This window comes from Epinephelus lanceolatus, chromosome 16, assembly GCF_041903045.1.
Source record: "Epinephelus lanceolatus isolate andai-2023 chromosome 16, ASM4190304v1, whole genome shotgun sequence".
Lineage (NCBI taxonomy): Eukaryota > Metazoa > Chordata > Actinopteri > Perciformes > Serranidae > Epinephelus > Epinephelus lanceolatus.
The window spans coordinates 34,415,912-34,431,852 of NC_135749.1; the positions used below are offsets into that span (position 1 = coordinate 34,415,912).

The following is a 15,941-nucleotide window of genomic DNA, read 5'->3' on the forward strand; positions in this document are numbered from 1 at the left end:
TTTGTCTAAATTCTGATATTTTCTGTCCAGTGTAGTTTGATATATTTGAGGTCATTCTGTATGATGATTCTCTCTGTGCTGATTTGCATGAGAGGCTTCTTAAAGGGAAGTGAAACAATGTGTGAGTGAGTGACTGATGGAGCAGAAAAAACATCTGACAGAAACTCCTTAAAGGAGAAAATCAACTCTCACACAGTAAAGGTGTCCAAGTGTCTGATGGTTGATTGACAGCTGTGTGGTCCCTGTCCTCTAAGCTGATTGGTGTCTCCTAGGTGATGTCCGTCCCACCCTGACGGTGCTGCCCCCCTCCAGTGAGGAGCTGCAGCAGGGGAAGGCCACGCTCATGTGTCTGGCCAACAAGGGCTTCCCCTCAGACTGGAGTCTGGCCTGGAAGGTGGACGGCAGCAGCAGCAGCAGCAGCAGCAGCTGGGAGGAGAGCAGGAGCCCTGGGGTGCTGGAGAAGGACGGCCTCTACAGCTGGAGCAGCACCCTGAGGCTCCCTGCAGACCAGTGGAGGAAGGTGGGCTCTGTGACCTGTGAAGCCACCCAGGGCTCCCAGACTCCACTCTCAGAGACACTGAGGAGAGACCAGTGTTCCCAGTCCTGACCTGACTCACTGGGACTCTGCTGCTGGTTTTACTCTGCTACTGCTCTCAGTCTGCTCTCTGTCTCTCTCATGACGTTTCAGTGTGAACATGTTCTTGCTTGTGTTGATGGTTTCAATATCTCAAAGCAATAAAGATTTGATCAAATGTATCATATGAGTTTCATGTGACTTCATTTCTTGGACATATGTTATATATTAGGAGCATTACTCAAACTAATGCACAAAAGCCACAACAGCAGTGAGTCTTTTTTTCAGACTAATTTTAATGGGTTTCAGACTGTGGATATTCTTCTACTGCAGTTCCCATGATAGATCAATCAATTTATTTTGGTAACAATACACATGGTAAGACATTTCTAATAGTAAAACCCAAAGCTCTCTGTTATTACTGATGTCTGTCCTGGAAGAAATTTCTCCAGTTAAGTTTGTGTGTTGTTAAATTCTGCCTATAAATTATTGTGCAGATTTTAATTCAAAGCTCTTAATAATAAGAGGAACAGTGTATCATCTGCAAAAAGTCACATAACATGAATCTAATTTGAGATTTTCCACCAAATCACATTTAAATGAGACAGAGTAACTTCAACAAAGGACATGACATGAGAGAGATCAAAGGACAGTCTCTGTCTCTTAGTGTCTGCCAGCAGATTTGACACTTATGTAACACACATACACATATGTGTATAACTATATCTACACATATATGTGTAGATATAGTTAAAGTGTCAATGACGTCTTTTGTATTTTTATAATTCCAGGTCATATAAAGCCTGTTTACATTTACATGAGTGGCAGGAGTTCAGTTTGTTGGGACTTGGCTTGGGAACCAGAGGGTCCCCAGTTCAAGTGCCTGTACCGACTGAACACGGAGTGGGGACTGGGAGCTGAAGAGCTGTCATTGAGCAAGGTACCAAAGCCTCGACTGCTTCGGGCACTTATCCATGGACAGTCCCCTCATCTCCCGATTAATGCATATGTATGGGTCCTGTTTGTGTATGTGTGTGTATTTTGGGCCTGTGTGTGTGTGTGTGTATGTGTGTGTGTCCTCAGTGAAGTGTATCAGTCTCTGCAGTAGCTTCCAGCTGCAGCAGTCAGTTCAGTTTCTGTTCAGTCTGACTGAGGGAGGTTTTTGTACGACGCTTTTTCACTGTGTGAACAACCACTGACTGTTGATGTAGTGTCCACTCTGACAGTAGTAAACTGCTGCATCTTCAGTCTGGACTCCACTGATGGTCAGAGTGAAGTCAGAGTTTGATCCACTGCCTGTAAAACGACCTGGAATCCCTGATTGTCGAGTGCTGGCAAAGTATATGAGCAGTTTAGGAGTTTCTCCATCTTTCTGTTGGTACCAGGCTAAGCGGTTAGAGTTATAAACATTCTGACTGGTCCTGCATGTGATGGTGACAGAGCCTCCCACAGCAGAGCTCACTGCTCCAGACTGAGTCACTGTGACCTGACCTCTGGACTCTGAGGATACAGAGACACAAACATAAAGCAGCATCATGGTTTTGTCAGCTTCATTTCAGAGGGACAGATGTTGATAGAGGAGAGGAGTTTGATTCTCTGGACTTTACCTGTGAAGCAGCAGCAGAGGAGAGTCCAGATGAGGACGGAGATCAAAGTCATGTTTTTGATGAGGAGGATTTCTGTGGCTTCTGTTGTCATGAAGGACAGCTGTCAGTCATCCAGTGTTCAACTCTCAGGACTATAAACTCTCCCAGAGCACTGGAGCATGGTGCTGCTGATGCAAAGTGGCTCTCTATGGAAATGCTCTGACTGACTCCAACAGGGACTTGGATTACTCTGATGATGCTGACTATCAATGGATCAATCACTTTACCAGAGTATTGATTAGGAATGTGTTACTTCCTTTTTATAAAAAGCTTTGGTTTGAGTTGGATGAGTTGATTTACTTGCAGAATATTATGATGAATTCCCACTTATTCACAGCCACACAAATCACCATCACTGTGGGATGTATTCAGACAAAATGTATTTTCATTTATCATAATCTACAATAAACATAGGTTCATGATAATTATATATATCAGGATTATTAATGGCAGGATTTATAGGACAGTTTTCCTTTGGAATTTTTACATTTATTTGAATTTGTTTTACTGGAGGAGAAATTAATACTGCTTGTAGATGTTTGAAGTTTCAAATAGAAAATGTTGTGTATATATTCAAAGTTTGTGAGTCAGTTGGAAGTAAGTCAAATGTTTAAAATGTTTATTTTTTCAGCAGCCATGTTTTCTATATATTATATATTTAACAGGCAAGAAATAGTAGTTGCCTTTCCATTTTGTTTTTAGACATATTTTGCATTAAAGGACAAAGTTAGCTTTTGAATGAGAAAATCAAAAGTCCATTGTAATTAAAATAAAACATGAAGCTAGAAGATAAATCTTTATTTCTTACTTTAATGGTTAAGTTTCATCTTGAGGGCTTGTAGGTTTAGTTCAGTGTGTCAAAGTCAGAGAGCCGTGTCTCTCTACAGTGAGAGGTTTTTGTACGGCGGCTCAATGAGTTTGTGTCACTGTGGTGGACTTTTGGTGGAGGAACCAGACTGGATGTTGGAAGTAAGTTTCTGCACAAATACTAGATAAACTGTTTAGTCTGTTTTGTAATGTCTGCAGTATTCATGTTATTTCTTATGTTTGAAGTCAGAGCAGCTTTAATCAACATTTCTTTGTACATTTTCATCATACTTGAAGTCAAACAGGTTGAAATGTAAAAAAAACTGCAAACCAGTTTTACAAATGTTTATAAAGAGTATTTTATTAATGTTCCACCTCAGTGATAACTATTTTTTTCTAATAAATTCCGAATCAACTTTTTAGGAATAAACTAACGGTGATTGATTCATGTGGTTTCAAATTTTGAAAATCTTTTGAACAGTTTTAATGAGAATTGACATCAACATAAAGAACATTTGATTGTAGGAAGTGCAGTAATATATGCATTTTTTATGCACAAAAAAAAATGTAAAATGCATTTTACTAAAGTAATGTATCGTCAATGTTTGGGAGGAAAATGTTTAATAATTTGTCTAAATTCTGATATTTTCTGTCCAGTGTAGTTTGATATATTTGAGGTCATTCTGTATGATGATTCTCTCTGTGCTGATTTGCATGAGAGGCTTCTTAAAGGGAAGTGAAACAATGTGTGAGTGAGTGACTGATGGAGCAGAAAAACCATCTGACAGAAACTCCTTAAAGGAGAAAATCAACTCTCACACAGTAAAGGTGTCCAAGTGTCTGATGGTTGATTGACAGCTGTGTGGTCCCTGTCCTCTAAGCTGATTGGTGTCTCCTAGGTGATGTCCGTCCCACCCTGACGGTGCTGCCCCCCTCCAGTGAGGAGCTGCAGCAGGGGAAGGCCACGCTCATGTGTCTGGCCAACAAGGGCTTCCCCTCAGACTGGAGTCTGGCCTGGAAGGTGGACAGCAGCAGCAGCTGCAGCAGCAGCAGCAGCTGGGAGGAGAGCAGGAGCCCTGGGGTGCTGGAGAAGGACGGCCTCTACAGCTGGAGCAGCACCCTGAGGCTCCCTGCAGACCAGTGGAGGAAGGTGGGCTCTGTGACCTGTGAGGCCACCCAGGGCTCCCAGACTCCACTCTCAGAGACACTGAGGAGAGACCAGTGTTTCCAGTCCTGACCTGACTCACTGGGACTCTGCTGCTGGTTTTACTCTGCTACTGCTCTCAGTCTGCTCTCTGTCTCTCTCATGACGTTTCAGTGTGAACATGTTCTTGCTTGTGTTGATGGTTTCAATATCTCAAAGCAATAAAGATTTTATCAAATGTATCATATGAGTGACGTCATGTGACTTCATTTCTTGGACATATGTTATATATTAGGAACATTACTCAAACTAATGCACTGAAGCCACAACAGTAATAAGTATTTTTTAATGGGCTTCAGACTGTGGATATGAGTTCCCATTATAGATCAGTTCATTTATTTTGGTGACAATACACATGGTAACACCATTTTAATAGTAAAACACAAAGCTCTCTGTTATTACTGATGTCTGTACTTGAAGAAATTTCACCTGTTAAGTTTGTGTGTTGTTAAATTCTACCTGGAAATTATTCTGATTTAAATTCAAAAGTCTTAATAGTAAGAAAGTATTGGGGATTAGAAATAACAAGCAGTCTATCAGCTGCATAAAGTGACACAACATGAATCCAATTAAAGATTTTCCACCAAAATAAATTTAAGTGAGACTGATCAACTTCAGCAAAGGACATTCATTCATTCAATCATTTAAGCCTTTATTCAAGATTCAGGAGATGAATTGATGGAGACCCATATTTTCAATGATGCTGAGCATGAATAAAGACATAAAACAATCAACAAGCAAACACATAACTATCATGCATATCAATTAAAACAGAAATGAAATCATTCAAAACAACAATAATAAATGAGCTCTTAAAGTAGAAATACAGGGTGATGACCTGCTAAGGCGTAGATAAAAGCATGTGCACTCAATTAAAACAAGATCAGAAATAAGGCACTTATACAGTCAAAAGGTGGCAGAGTGTCCAAGTTTAAGGTCTTTTGTAGATTATTCCATGTATAAGGTGCACTGTAAGAAAATAACATTCTTTCTAGTTCTGTTCTGATTAAAGGAGTGTGAGACAACAACCTATTCTCTGAATGAGTACCAAGAATTTGTGAGGACAGAGTTAAGAGTGATGACTCGTAGGGTGGAAACATCTGAAACCAAGCTTTATAAATGAACAAGTACCAGAACTGTTACCGCCTCACAGCTAAATGTGGCCAGCCAACCTTCTGGTAAACTTGGCAGTGGTAGGTGCTGTAACAATCACCTGATATGAACCTTAGGGCTGAGTGGTAGGCAACGTCTAGTGATTTTAGTGTACAGACAGCAGCTTTTCCATATATAACATCCAAAACAGACCAAAATACACTCTACAATTCTTTTCCTATGTACTAAAGGAAAATGGCTCTTGTTTCTGTACAGAAAGCCAAGTATTATCTTCAATTTGGCAGTCAAAATTTCAGTATGGTGCTTAAAATTAGGACTGTCATCCAGCCAGATACCAAGGTATTTGTAGTGTTTGACTCCCTCTATGGATGAGCCGTTTGCAGAATGAATATTGAAAGACTCGGTACGAGTAGCCTTGGTGAATAGCATCCATTTGGTTTTGTTTAAGTTAAGTTCTAACTTATAGTTATGTAACTGAAATTGAAGTGAATCAAAAGACAACTGTAGACTTTGAATGGCTGATTGAGCAGATATTGCAATACAATTTTAAATTTGTGTCGTCTGCATACAGCTAACATTTACATGATTCAAAACAATATTGGCCCAAACACTGAGCTCTGTGGGACACCTTTAATATTTAAAAAATTGGAATGAACATCACACATCTTTACACATTGCAGTCTATTGGAGAGGTAGTTTTCAAAAGACAGGCAGCTGACAAAATCAAAACCAATTTGGGACAGTTTATTTAAAAGTAACAAATAGTCAACTGTGTCAAATACCTTAGACAAGTCTATAGACAGAGCAGCACATGACATTTTGCTATCCAAGGCTAATGTAATGTCATGTACAACCAGCGTGGTTGCATATATGGTAGTGTGTGTAGGCCTAGAGCCAGACTGTGAGTGAGTACAGAAAACAAATAGATTACAATTGACAGCAATTGTCAACAGATTGAAATTGTCGATAAAACACAAGTTGTGTGATGGACAAACTGACTGCAACCATGTGTGCAACAGGGACGATTGCTCTGAGACAACAAGGGAGGCTGAACTTCCCCTAAAATTTCATAGAAGAAATGGTCAAATATGCACTATTGAATTTACATTAAAAAAGGAATTTACATTGCATTAAACGTACGCTAGGATGCGTTTAACATCATGACGATGATGTTCAAACATCAGCTGTTTATCACCAGTTTTCAAACGCGATCTCCCTGTCATACATTCTCATGTCAGCATGGTGGACGCGGAGCCTCCAAGCATTCCTATGCGACAACACTGAGGAGGTTTTTTTCATGCAGCAAAGCGAGACGATCATTGGATAAATGCGCCAAATCATCACTGACAAGGAGGCTCAGCTTCCCTGGGACCTAATGGAGCGGTAGGTGGGAGAGGACGCTCGCTGTATGCATGATGATTGGAGGAATTGTCTACAAGGCTGAACCTTTTTGTGATTGACAGTGCTTCACATTTCGAGCTCAGTCCCATGCGGATATTTGCGAGTGGAGTCTTCTGACAGAGTGCTGAAACCACCATTTTAGCACCACGTATGCAATGGGTCACTGCAGTTTTGGATTTAATATTTCTTACAATGGAGTCACCAGCAACCAGAGATGTAGGAGTGAGCAATAGAGACTTGCTGTCAGAAGTTGAGCACACAGCCCGGGCAGCTATGTATCTCTCAGCTGATTTTGGGGGAGTGGCAGCCAGGTTGGGTCAGTGGCTGTAGGAAGTAACCTGACAGCCTGACAGAGCACCTGGAACAGGGGACACTGGTGCACGTCGGGGTAATGGCATCAGGGATGAGCTGCGATGGTGTTCTGAAAGCAGGGGGAAGTTCTCTTCATCCAGGATATTGAACCGGTTTGTGAACTGAATTTCACTGGGAGGAGGAGGATGCAGGGGAGCCTATTTCCCTGGGCAGCTGGGAAAATAGAGTTGGTAAAGGTTGGAGATGTGTCCTTCCAGCTTGGCAACTTTTTGACTCAGATGAAGGCAGCGGTCACACCCGGATGGCATGGTGAGTGGTGGCATGCTGGGTTCAGATGGAAGCTGGGGAAACAGAGAGAAATGGCTACAGCAGCAAAGACGTAGTGTGTGTTGAAATCAAGCTACTCCAGGTTTAGCTATTGATTAGCAGAGGCACAGGATAAAAGCTTACATGTGAGGACTCCACAGCGTTATCTTCATTATCATATATCATATATCATATCATATATCATATATCCTGGCTTGGGCAGAGATCAGAGCAGATTTAGGTCCTCCGAAGAGTGAAACTTACTGGCAGGAGCCCAAGACTTGGCCCACTGAGATGAATGGGAATTGGACAAGTTTTCAGTGATGATGGTGTCCGCCAGGCATAGAAATGTTTCAGTCACTCTATTTATACCAAATCTAGACATCTGAGGACTGAAATTGTTTAACCGGGTCAAATAAGCAGGTAAAATCGACAAATGTCTAAAAATGCAACATAAAAGTATGTCTTATAAGAGGATAAAATGTCAATTTTGACAGAGCTTTTCTGGCAGGCAAGCAACACGTTGATGCATGCCTGTGTCACCAATGACATGAAAGAGATGAGAGGACAGTCTCCAGCCGATTTAACACTTATGTAACACACATACACTTGTATGAATGTGGTTACATTAAGTGGGTCATTTATGTCTTTTGTATTTTTATAATTCCAGATGAAATAAAGCTTTTTTTCATAACATATGTTTACATTTACATGAGAGGAAGTCACTCAGTCTGTGGGGACTTGGCTTGGGAACCAGAGGGTCCCCAGCTGAAGTCCTCTACGGACTGAACAAGGAGTGGGGACTGGGAGCTGAAGAGCTGTTGTGAGCAAGGCACAAAACCTTTAACTGCTAGGAATGCCTGTCCATGGGCAACCCCCTCGATGTGACACCTCTCCATTAATGCATGTGTATGGGTCCTGTTGTTGCATGTGTCTGTGTCTTTCTGGCCTGTGTGTGTGTGTGTGTGTGTGTGTGTGTGCGTGCGTGAAATTTGTAAAATAACAACAGAGTGAAAAAAATGAATTTTCCAATATGGGTGATTTTTGATCATGAATGTTTCTGAAGTATGAAGCTGAGGTCAAAGGTCATGACCAAGTCTTTTCTCATTAACTGTCAGGAGATTATACTGGGCTAGAAGCTGTGATCGAGAAATTAATTTGATTTCCACCAAGATCATTTTTTGTTTCACTTGACATTGTGTCTTTCTCTGTCTCTCTCTGTTGCGTGTGTGTGTGTGTGTGTGTGTGTGTGTGTGTGTCCTCAGTGAAGTGTATCAGTCTCTGCAGTAGCTTCCAGCTGCAGCAGTCAGTTCAGCTTCTGTTCAGTCTGACTGAGGGAGGTTTTTGTACGACGCTTTTTCACTGTGTGAACAACCACTGACTGTTGATACTGAATTCACCCTGACAGTAGTAAACTGCTGCATCTTCAGTCTGGACTCCACTGATGGTCAGAGTGAAGTCAGACTTTGATCCACTGCCTGTAAAACGACCTGGAATCCCTGATGCTCGAGTGCTGGTGCGGTAAATGAGCAGTTTAGGAGTTTCTCCATCTTTCTGTTGGTACCAGGCTAAGTAGTTAGAGTTATAAACATTCTGACTGGTCCTACATGTGATGGTGACGGAGCCTCCCACAGCAGAGCTCACTGCTCCAGGCTGAGTCACTGTGACCTGACCTCTGGACTCTGAGGATACAGAGACACAAACAGAAAGCAGCATCATGGTTTTGTCAGCTTCATTTCAGAGGGACAGATGTTGATAGAGGAGAGGAGTTTGATTCTCTGGACTTTACCTGTGAAGCAGCAGCAGAGGAGAGTCCAGATGAGGACGGAGATCAAAGTCATGTTTTTGATGAGGAGGATTTCTGTGGCTTCTGTTGTCATGAAGGACAGCTGTCAGTCATCCAGTGTTCAACTCTCAGGACTATAAACTCTCCCAGAGCACTGGAGCATGGTGCTGCTGATGCAAAGTGGCTCTCTATGGAAATGCTCTGACTGACTCCAACAGGGACTTGGATTACTCTGATGATGCTGATTATCAATGGATCAATCACTTTATCAGAGTGTAGTTAGAAATATCTCCATACCAATTTGATATATGTTTTACAACTTGATAACTTTTGTTTCAAAATGTTTGATTTAGGCACCTAAGGGCCAGCTGGAACATTTCAAAAAGTCTTTTATTCCCTGTTCCATGCAGGCATTGAACACAGAACAGCTGCATCAGGGAACATTTATTTAATAAGAATTGCTTTCTTGCATTATTTATAGAACTTATTTTCTGCTACCTCATCCATTTGCACAACTGTATATTGTATGCTGTAAACTCTGTATGTTTTTAAAGGTGTGCTGTGTGCATTGTATCTACCTTTGGTGCACTAGAAGCGAAATACAAATTCTGTGCAGGTTGCCAGTGACATCATTCTAATCTTATCAAGTCTAAAATCTTTTGTATTATTTTAATTAACTGCTGGAGAAAATTAAGAAAAGTTGCATTTGAAATTAAAAAACATATCAAAAACATGCATTCTGGAATTCTGTGGCTCTGTGTTATTGTCAGTTTTCATGTTTTTGGCAAGGTCTTACAAACAGAGACTGATTTTGGTGAGTTTGTTTGTGTCAAAGTCAGAGAGCCGTGTCTCTCTACAGTGAGAGGTTTTTGTACGGCGGCTCAATGAGTTTGTATCACTGTGGTGCACGTTCGGTGGAGGAACCAGACTGGATGTTGGAAGTAAGTCAAACTTTCAAAAACCTGTTTTTATTGAAGAGCTTTTTTCCTGCCTTTATACTCAGCACTGTGGAACTTCTATATAATTATTTAATTTTACAGAAATATTTTGCACTGAAAGACAGACTGATTTTGAAATAGAAAATCAAAAGGTCATTGGACAGAAAATAAATTAAACTAGATGATAAATCCTTATTTCCAACTTAAATTGGAAAATTGCATTTGAGTGCTTGTAGGTTTAGTTCAGTGTGTCAAAGTCAGAGAGCCGTGTCTCTCTACAGTGAGAGGTTTTTGTATGGCGGCTCAATGAGTTTGTATCACTGTGGTGGACTTTTGGTGGAGGAACCAGACTGGATGTTGGAAGTAAGTTTCTTCACAAATACTAGATACCATACTGTTATGTTTTAAATTCTGATTTGTAATATTTGCAATAGATTAAAAGAAACTCGTTTTGTTCAGTTTGTTATTCATATTTTTATTTCTCCTCCTTAACCATGGAGAGTAACTCACAGTGGCTTCACAAAATTCCATCACACTGGGATTTTTAAAAAAAAGCTTGAAATATAAAGATGATAAAACTGCAAACCTGTTTTTCAAATGTTTTCTGATATTATATCTAAATGTTCCTCCTAAATAATACCTGTTTTTAGAACACATTCAGAATCAGTTATGTCATCTAGTGTTTTAGATTTTGAAAATATTTTTAACACTTTTTTTAATGATGACTGAAATCCACATGAAGAACATTTGATTGTTATCTGTTTAATTTCTACTTTTGGTTCTGTTTCCACTAAATATGCCATTTATACGTAATGGTTAGTCAAGGTTTTGGATAAGAAAGAATTTTTCCAAATTCTGATATTTTATGTCCAGTGTAGTTTGATATGTTTGAGGTCATTCTGTATGATGATTCTCTCTGTGCTGATTTGCATGAGAGGCTTCTTAAAAGGAAGTGAAGTGGTTTTACTCTGCTACTGCTCTCAGTCTGCTCTCTGTGTTTCTATCATGAGACCAATTTAACAGCTTTGACCTTGAAACAGCAATGTTTTTATTCTTGTCATAGTGCTTATGCTGTTAATGCTGTATAATAAAACATAAGCAAATTAAAAAACATCTGAATATTGTTATTGCAACAGTTCCCTTCCCCTACGTGTTAAAAGATACAAGATTATAACTCATGTCACAGTTAGTTTTTCTCACTGCTGGTGATGGTTTTACTAATGACTTCTTGAATCATGTAACGGCACTTATCCACTAAGTCATTGAGGTTCATCTGACAGTGTCTGTGTTTAGCAGTATTATTATGGACCAGGGTCATTTTGATGAAATTATTTTAAAATGTGTTAAATCTAAATGACTTAATAGAGTTTTAAAGATTAGAAGCAAATTGTAGATTATCATCAGCCTAAGATGATATAACATGGTTCTTTAATGATGTTCTTATGTCAAATATTTAATGCTGGTGTTGCTGATTTTTTTTTTAAAACATTAAACATTTCATGTAAAGTCACCCAGGTATATCTTCACCCTGAGGTGAGTGAGGATTCCTATTTCATGAACATTCATTTGCATCAATACAATATAGTCAGTCCTAAAAATACATTTACAAAGATTTGAACTAAAAAGATATCGAGATCTGAAATTAAAACCCCATCAATGAGAAAAATAAAGAGTATATAAAAATAACATTTTTCACATTTTTCAAAGTCTACACGTGGGTGCATTGAATCTACATAAAACACTCAATCTTAAATAAAATGAAACTGATGGAACTGCTAATGTCTTATTGTACTACATTCTGTTTTCATGTGTCATTGGAACAAGTCTTAGTTTGTTGGAAACCTCTCAGTGTGTTTCACTTAAATATAACTTTAAAACTTTTAACTTAAAAAGTTGAATTAAAATTGATTTTGTTGTGTTTTTATTTAACTTGGAGAGAATTATAATTAATTTTAATAAATGCATTTATTAGTTGTGTTAATATTACACAATCTATATTTCTTACTGTCTTACTTTTTTGTATGTATCTCATTTACGCAACAACCATCATTACAAGTATTAATATATAACTAGTGTTTCAGTGTCTGTGCAGCTGTTGAGTCAGATCAATTCCTCTCCAAGTGAGGAGGTTTTTGTATGACGTTGTATCACTGTGTGAACGGCCAGCTGTAACCTCCCTGCTGACAGTAATAAACTCCTGCATCTTCAGTCTGAACTCCACTGATGGTCAGAGTGAAGTCAGTCCCAGATCCACTTCCACTGAAACGATCTGAAACACCAGACTGACGAACTGTAGCATAATAAATTAGAAGTTTCGGAGACTCTCCATGTTTCTGAAGGTACCAGTGAAGGTAGGTGCTCATATCTGAACTGGCTTTACATCTGATAGAGACAGTCTGTCCTGGAACAACAGACTGAGATCCAGGAGACTGAGTCAGGATGATTTCTCCTGATGAACCTGGAAAACATGAAAAAGAGCAGAAGGGTTATTGAGACAAATCCAGTTTGGAGAAAGATGATCAACATCCAGACAGAAGAGTATCATGTCTTTAACATGGAGAACAGATGGAAGAAGGTAAATGCTGCTTGTTTCAGTGTTTCTCCATCATAGCAGAACATCATTGAGGTGAACCTGGTTGCATCCTGAAGCAAAGTTTTCAGAAGAGAGTCTCACCCTGAACAAGGAGCCCCAGGGTGGCCAGCAGTAGAATCAGTGACATCATCATGGTGCTGTCAGCGTGTCAGTGGCTCTGAAAGGCCTGGACAGCCACTGATCAACACTGGTCTCTTAACAGCTGGGAGCAGAGAGGCAGGACACATATGCAAACACACAGAGTCAGTCAGCTGTAGCTGTCCTCAGCATATCATGGTGTTTATCACACAGTGGTGACAGCATAGTTTATTTCAATGGTTCACTACATAATAGGGTATGAAAGGATAGAAAAATTTTGTCACAGATAATTTTATTTTGCTTCCTCCACATAATAAAGTTGATTCTGTTTGTGAGTATGTTTTAACATCTACAGTGTTCTTTTGTTCTTTAGGTGTGAAGGAGAAAAAAATAATCACCCAAAATTATTTTAGCAATGAGATCAATATTAATTTAAACACTTCTGAGAAAGTGTATATACCAAAGTCTACAGTAAGTGAACAGATGAGCTGCTCTTCATGTATAATTGAACATCGTCGGTCTAAAAGATGATTTTACTATGGTGTTACTTTAAGAAGATGCTTTATATGCTGATTTGTTTCTTACATCTTATAAAAGTTTCAATGTTAGAGTGTTCAGATATTTCAATTTTATCATCTGTTCAATCTTCCCTCAGAAATGTAGGTGTCACTTTTGATAAGGCATTGACTCTTGAGCAGCATTTGAAGTGTCTGATCCACCTCTGTATTTTCCAGTCAAGACACATTGTACAATGTTGTGCTGGTGTGTCTTAACCCTATGGGCCCGAACAACGCGTAGTGCGTCCAAATTCACACCTGTTCTTCTCTATTGATTTTCTCCGCAACCATGTCATAGCAAGAAGCCACGCATATCTCGTGTCACAGCAGAACCATAGCTTTCCGACAAGACCAAGCACTTGTCCGTAGTCCAATGTTTTCACAGCGAAAAAAAATGATAAAGTTACACTAAAATCATGAATAACAGAGCTTTCATACAGCTTTGCACACACATTACTGTTGGATGGATTACTCGCGAATGCAGGCTCACACAGAAATGCCATGCATATCACATGAAAGAGCAGGAGCAGAGCTGTCATGTGATACCACACACATCATTGTGCTGTCATCCCATCACGCTGTAAATACAGATTGATTGTCTACAAAATAAAACCTGATGAATTTCTTTATCCATTATACAGATCTTGTTATCAGTTACTTCATATAGTGAAGAATATTGTATCTTACCACGCCTTAGGCTTGTGTTTCTCCCTGTCTATCAACATTTGTCGTCCGGCTTTCAAGATGCAAATATCTCCATATTGTCCAGTTGACACTCCATCAAACTTTGTATGACAAGACCAGCCACTTCACCTTTGCGCACCCAGACAACTGTAGCCTAATTATGCATGCAGGACAGGGCCGTAGTCACCATATACATTGAGGGGGACACGTGCCCCCCCACCAACAACAGCAAACTTTGTTTACTCCAAACAAAGTGGCAAATATTATCTTGGAGGACATCATTGCACTTGGTTGACTATTTTTCTATGATCTTAGATGTAAATATTGCATGTTTCTTTCAGGTAAAACACATTTTTGACTTGTGAATGAGTCAATGGAATTTCTTGCAATAATGAAAAAATACTGGCAATCATGTCTGCCTGGCACAAGCCACATGTTTTGTGTGAAGTGACAGAATGTCCCACCATCATGGTTCTTATATTGCCAGATTCCAGAGTCTCTCCCCTCTTCATATATGGAAGAATGTCATTTTCCAACTTGCTATGGTGAGGTACATGTAAAAATAGAAGAATTTAGTCACATGGATTTGTTTTTTTTCATTGATATAAAAATTAATATAAAATACAGGCACATAGGACATAAAATGATGGCAAATCTGGTTAGCCCAGATTGTCCTGGAAAAAAAAAACCACACAAGATATAGCATGTGTATGTAGCCTTTATAATGACTGTGATATGAGCTTAAAAGTAAAAATACCCCAAAAAACGCCTAGGGCCCATAAGGTTAACTTAAGATGAAGATGACTTTTGTTGCAAAGTATAGCCAGGTAAGCACTCTATAGGTTTTATTTGCATAAAGAAGAAAAGTCTTATGTGAAGCAGAGATTAAAGAAAGTTCATTCATTCATTCATTCATAAGTTTTGTTTGGACTACATTTTATCATGAATATTTCTTAATGCTGCTCTGTGTGTCAATGTTTTCTTGTAACTGGACAGATTTGAAATGGCTGTGATCCAGGATGAAGCTGAGGTCAAAGGTCGTGACCAAGTCTTTTCTAATTTACTGTCTGAGCTTGTTTCCTCTTTATTAACTGGCAAATCAATCAAATAAGAAAAATGAGAACTATGTGTGCACAGTGTGTGTGTGTGTGTGTGTGTGTGTGTCCTCAGTGAAGTGTATCAGTCTCTACAGTAGCTTCCAGCTGCAGCAGTCAGCTCAGTTTCTGTTCAGCCCGACTGACTGTGTGAACACGTACTGACTGTTGATGACATGAAAACTCTGACAGTAGTAAACTGCTGCATCTTCAGTCTGGACTCCACTGATGGTCAGAGTGAAGTCAGAGTTTGATCCACTGCCTGTAAAACGACCTGGAATCCCTGATGCTCGAGTGCTGGCAAAGTATATGAGCAGTTTAGGAGTTTCTCCATCTCTCTGTTGGTACCAGGCTAATTCATGATAAGTGCCTCCAAAATGAACCTTTGGAATGGTTCTACATGTGATGGTGACAGTGTCTCCCACAGCAGAGGTCGCTGCTCCAGACTGAGTCAATGTGACCTGACCTCTGGACTCTGAGGATACAGAGACACAAACATAAAGCAGCATCATGGTTTTGTCAGCTTCATTTAAGAGGGACAGATGTTGATAGAGGAGAGGAGTTTGATTCTCTGGACTTTACCTGTGAAGCAGCAGCAGAGGAGAGTCCAGATGAGGACGGAGATCAAAGTCATGTTTTTGATGAGGAGGATTTCTGTGGCTTCTGTTGTCATGAAGGACAGTTGTCAGTCATCCAGTGTTCAACTCTCAGGACTATAAACTCTCCCAGAGCACTGGAGCATGGTGCTGCTGATGCAAAGTGGCTCTCTATGGAAATGCTCTGACTGACTCCAACAGGGACTTGGATTACTCTGATGATGCTGATTATCAATGGATATTCAATAGTAT

General features: G+C 39.7%; 1 pseudogene and 2 gene segments (V, D, J or C); 2 read left to right on the forward strand and 1 right to left on the reverse strand.

The window, feature by feature from the left end:
* Positions 1-289: 289 nt before the first annotated feature.
* LOC144467430 (Ig kappa-b4 chain C region-like) lies at positions 290-4,264 on the forward strand. The segment is given in 3 exon segments: positions 290-593; positions 3,927-4,048; positions 4,169-4,264. Coding segments are annotated over 3 exon segments (468 nt in total).
* A 5,796-nt stretch (positions 4,265-10,060) lies between these two features.
* The window catches only part of LOC144467420 (Ig kappa-b4 chain C region pseudogene), a 42,964-nt pseudogene continuing 37,083 nt past the window's right edge, over positions 10,061-15,941 (forward strand). Inside the window, exon 1 of the transcript XR_013493634.1 lies at positions 10,061-10,090. The product of XR_013493634.1 is annotated as an Ig kappa-b4 chain C region pseudogene (transcript). The remainder of the gene's footprint in view (positions 10,091-15,941) is intronic.
* Positions 12,125-12,894, reverse strand: LOC117263967 (immunoglobulin kappa variable 2-29-like). The segment is given in 2 exon segments: positions 12,125-12,545; positions 12,762-12,894. Coding segments are annotated over 2 exon segments (363 nt in total).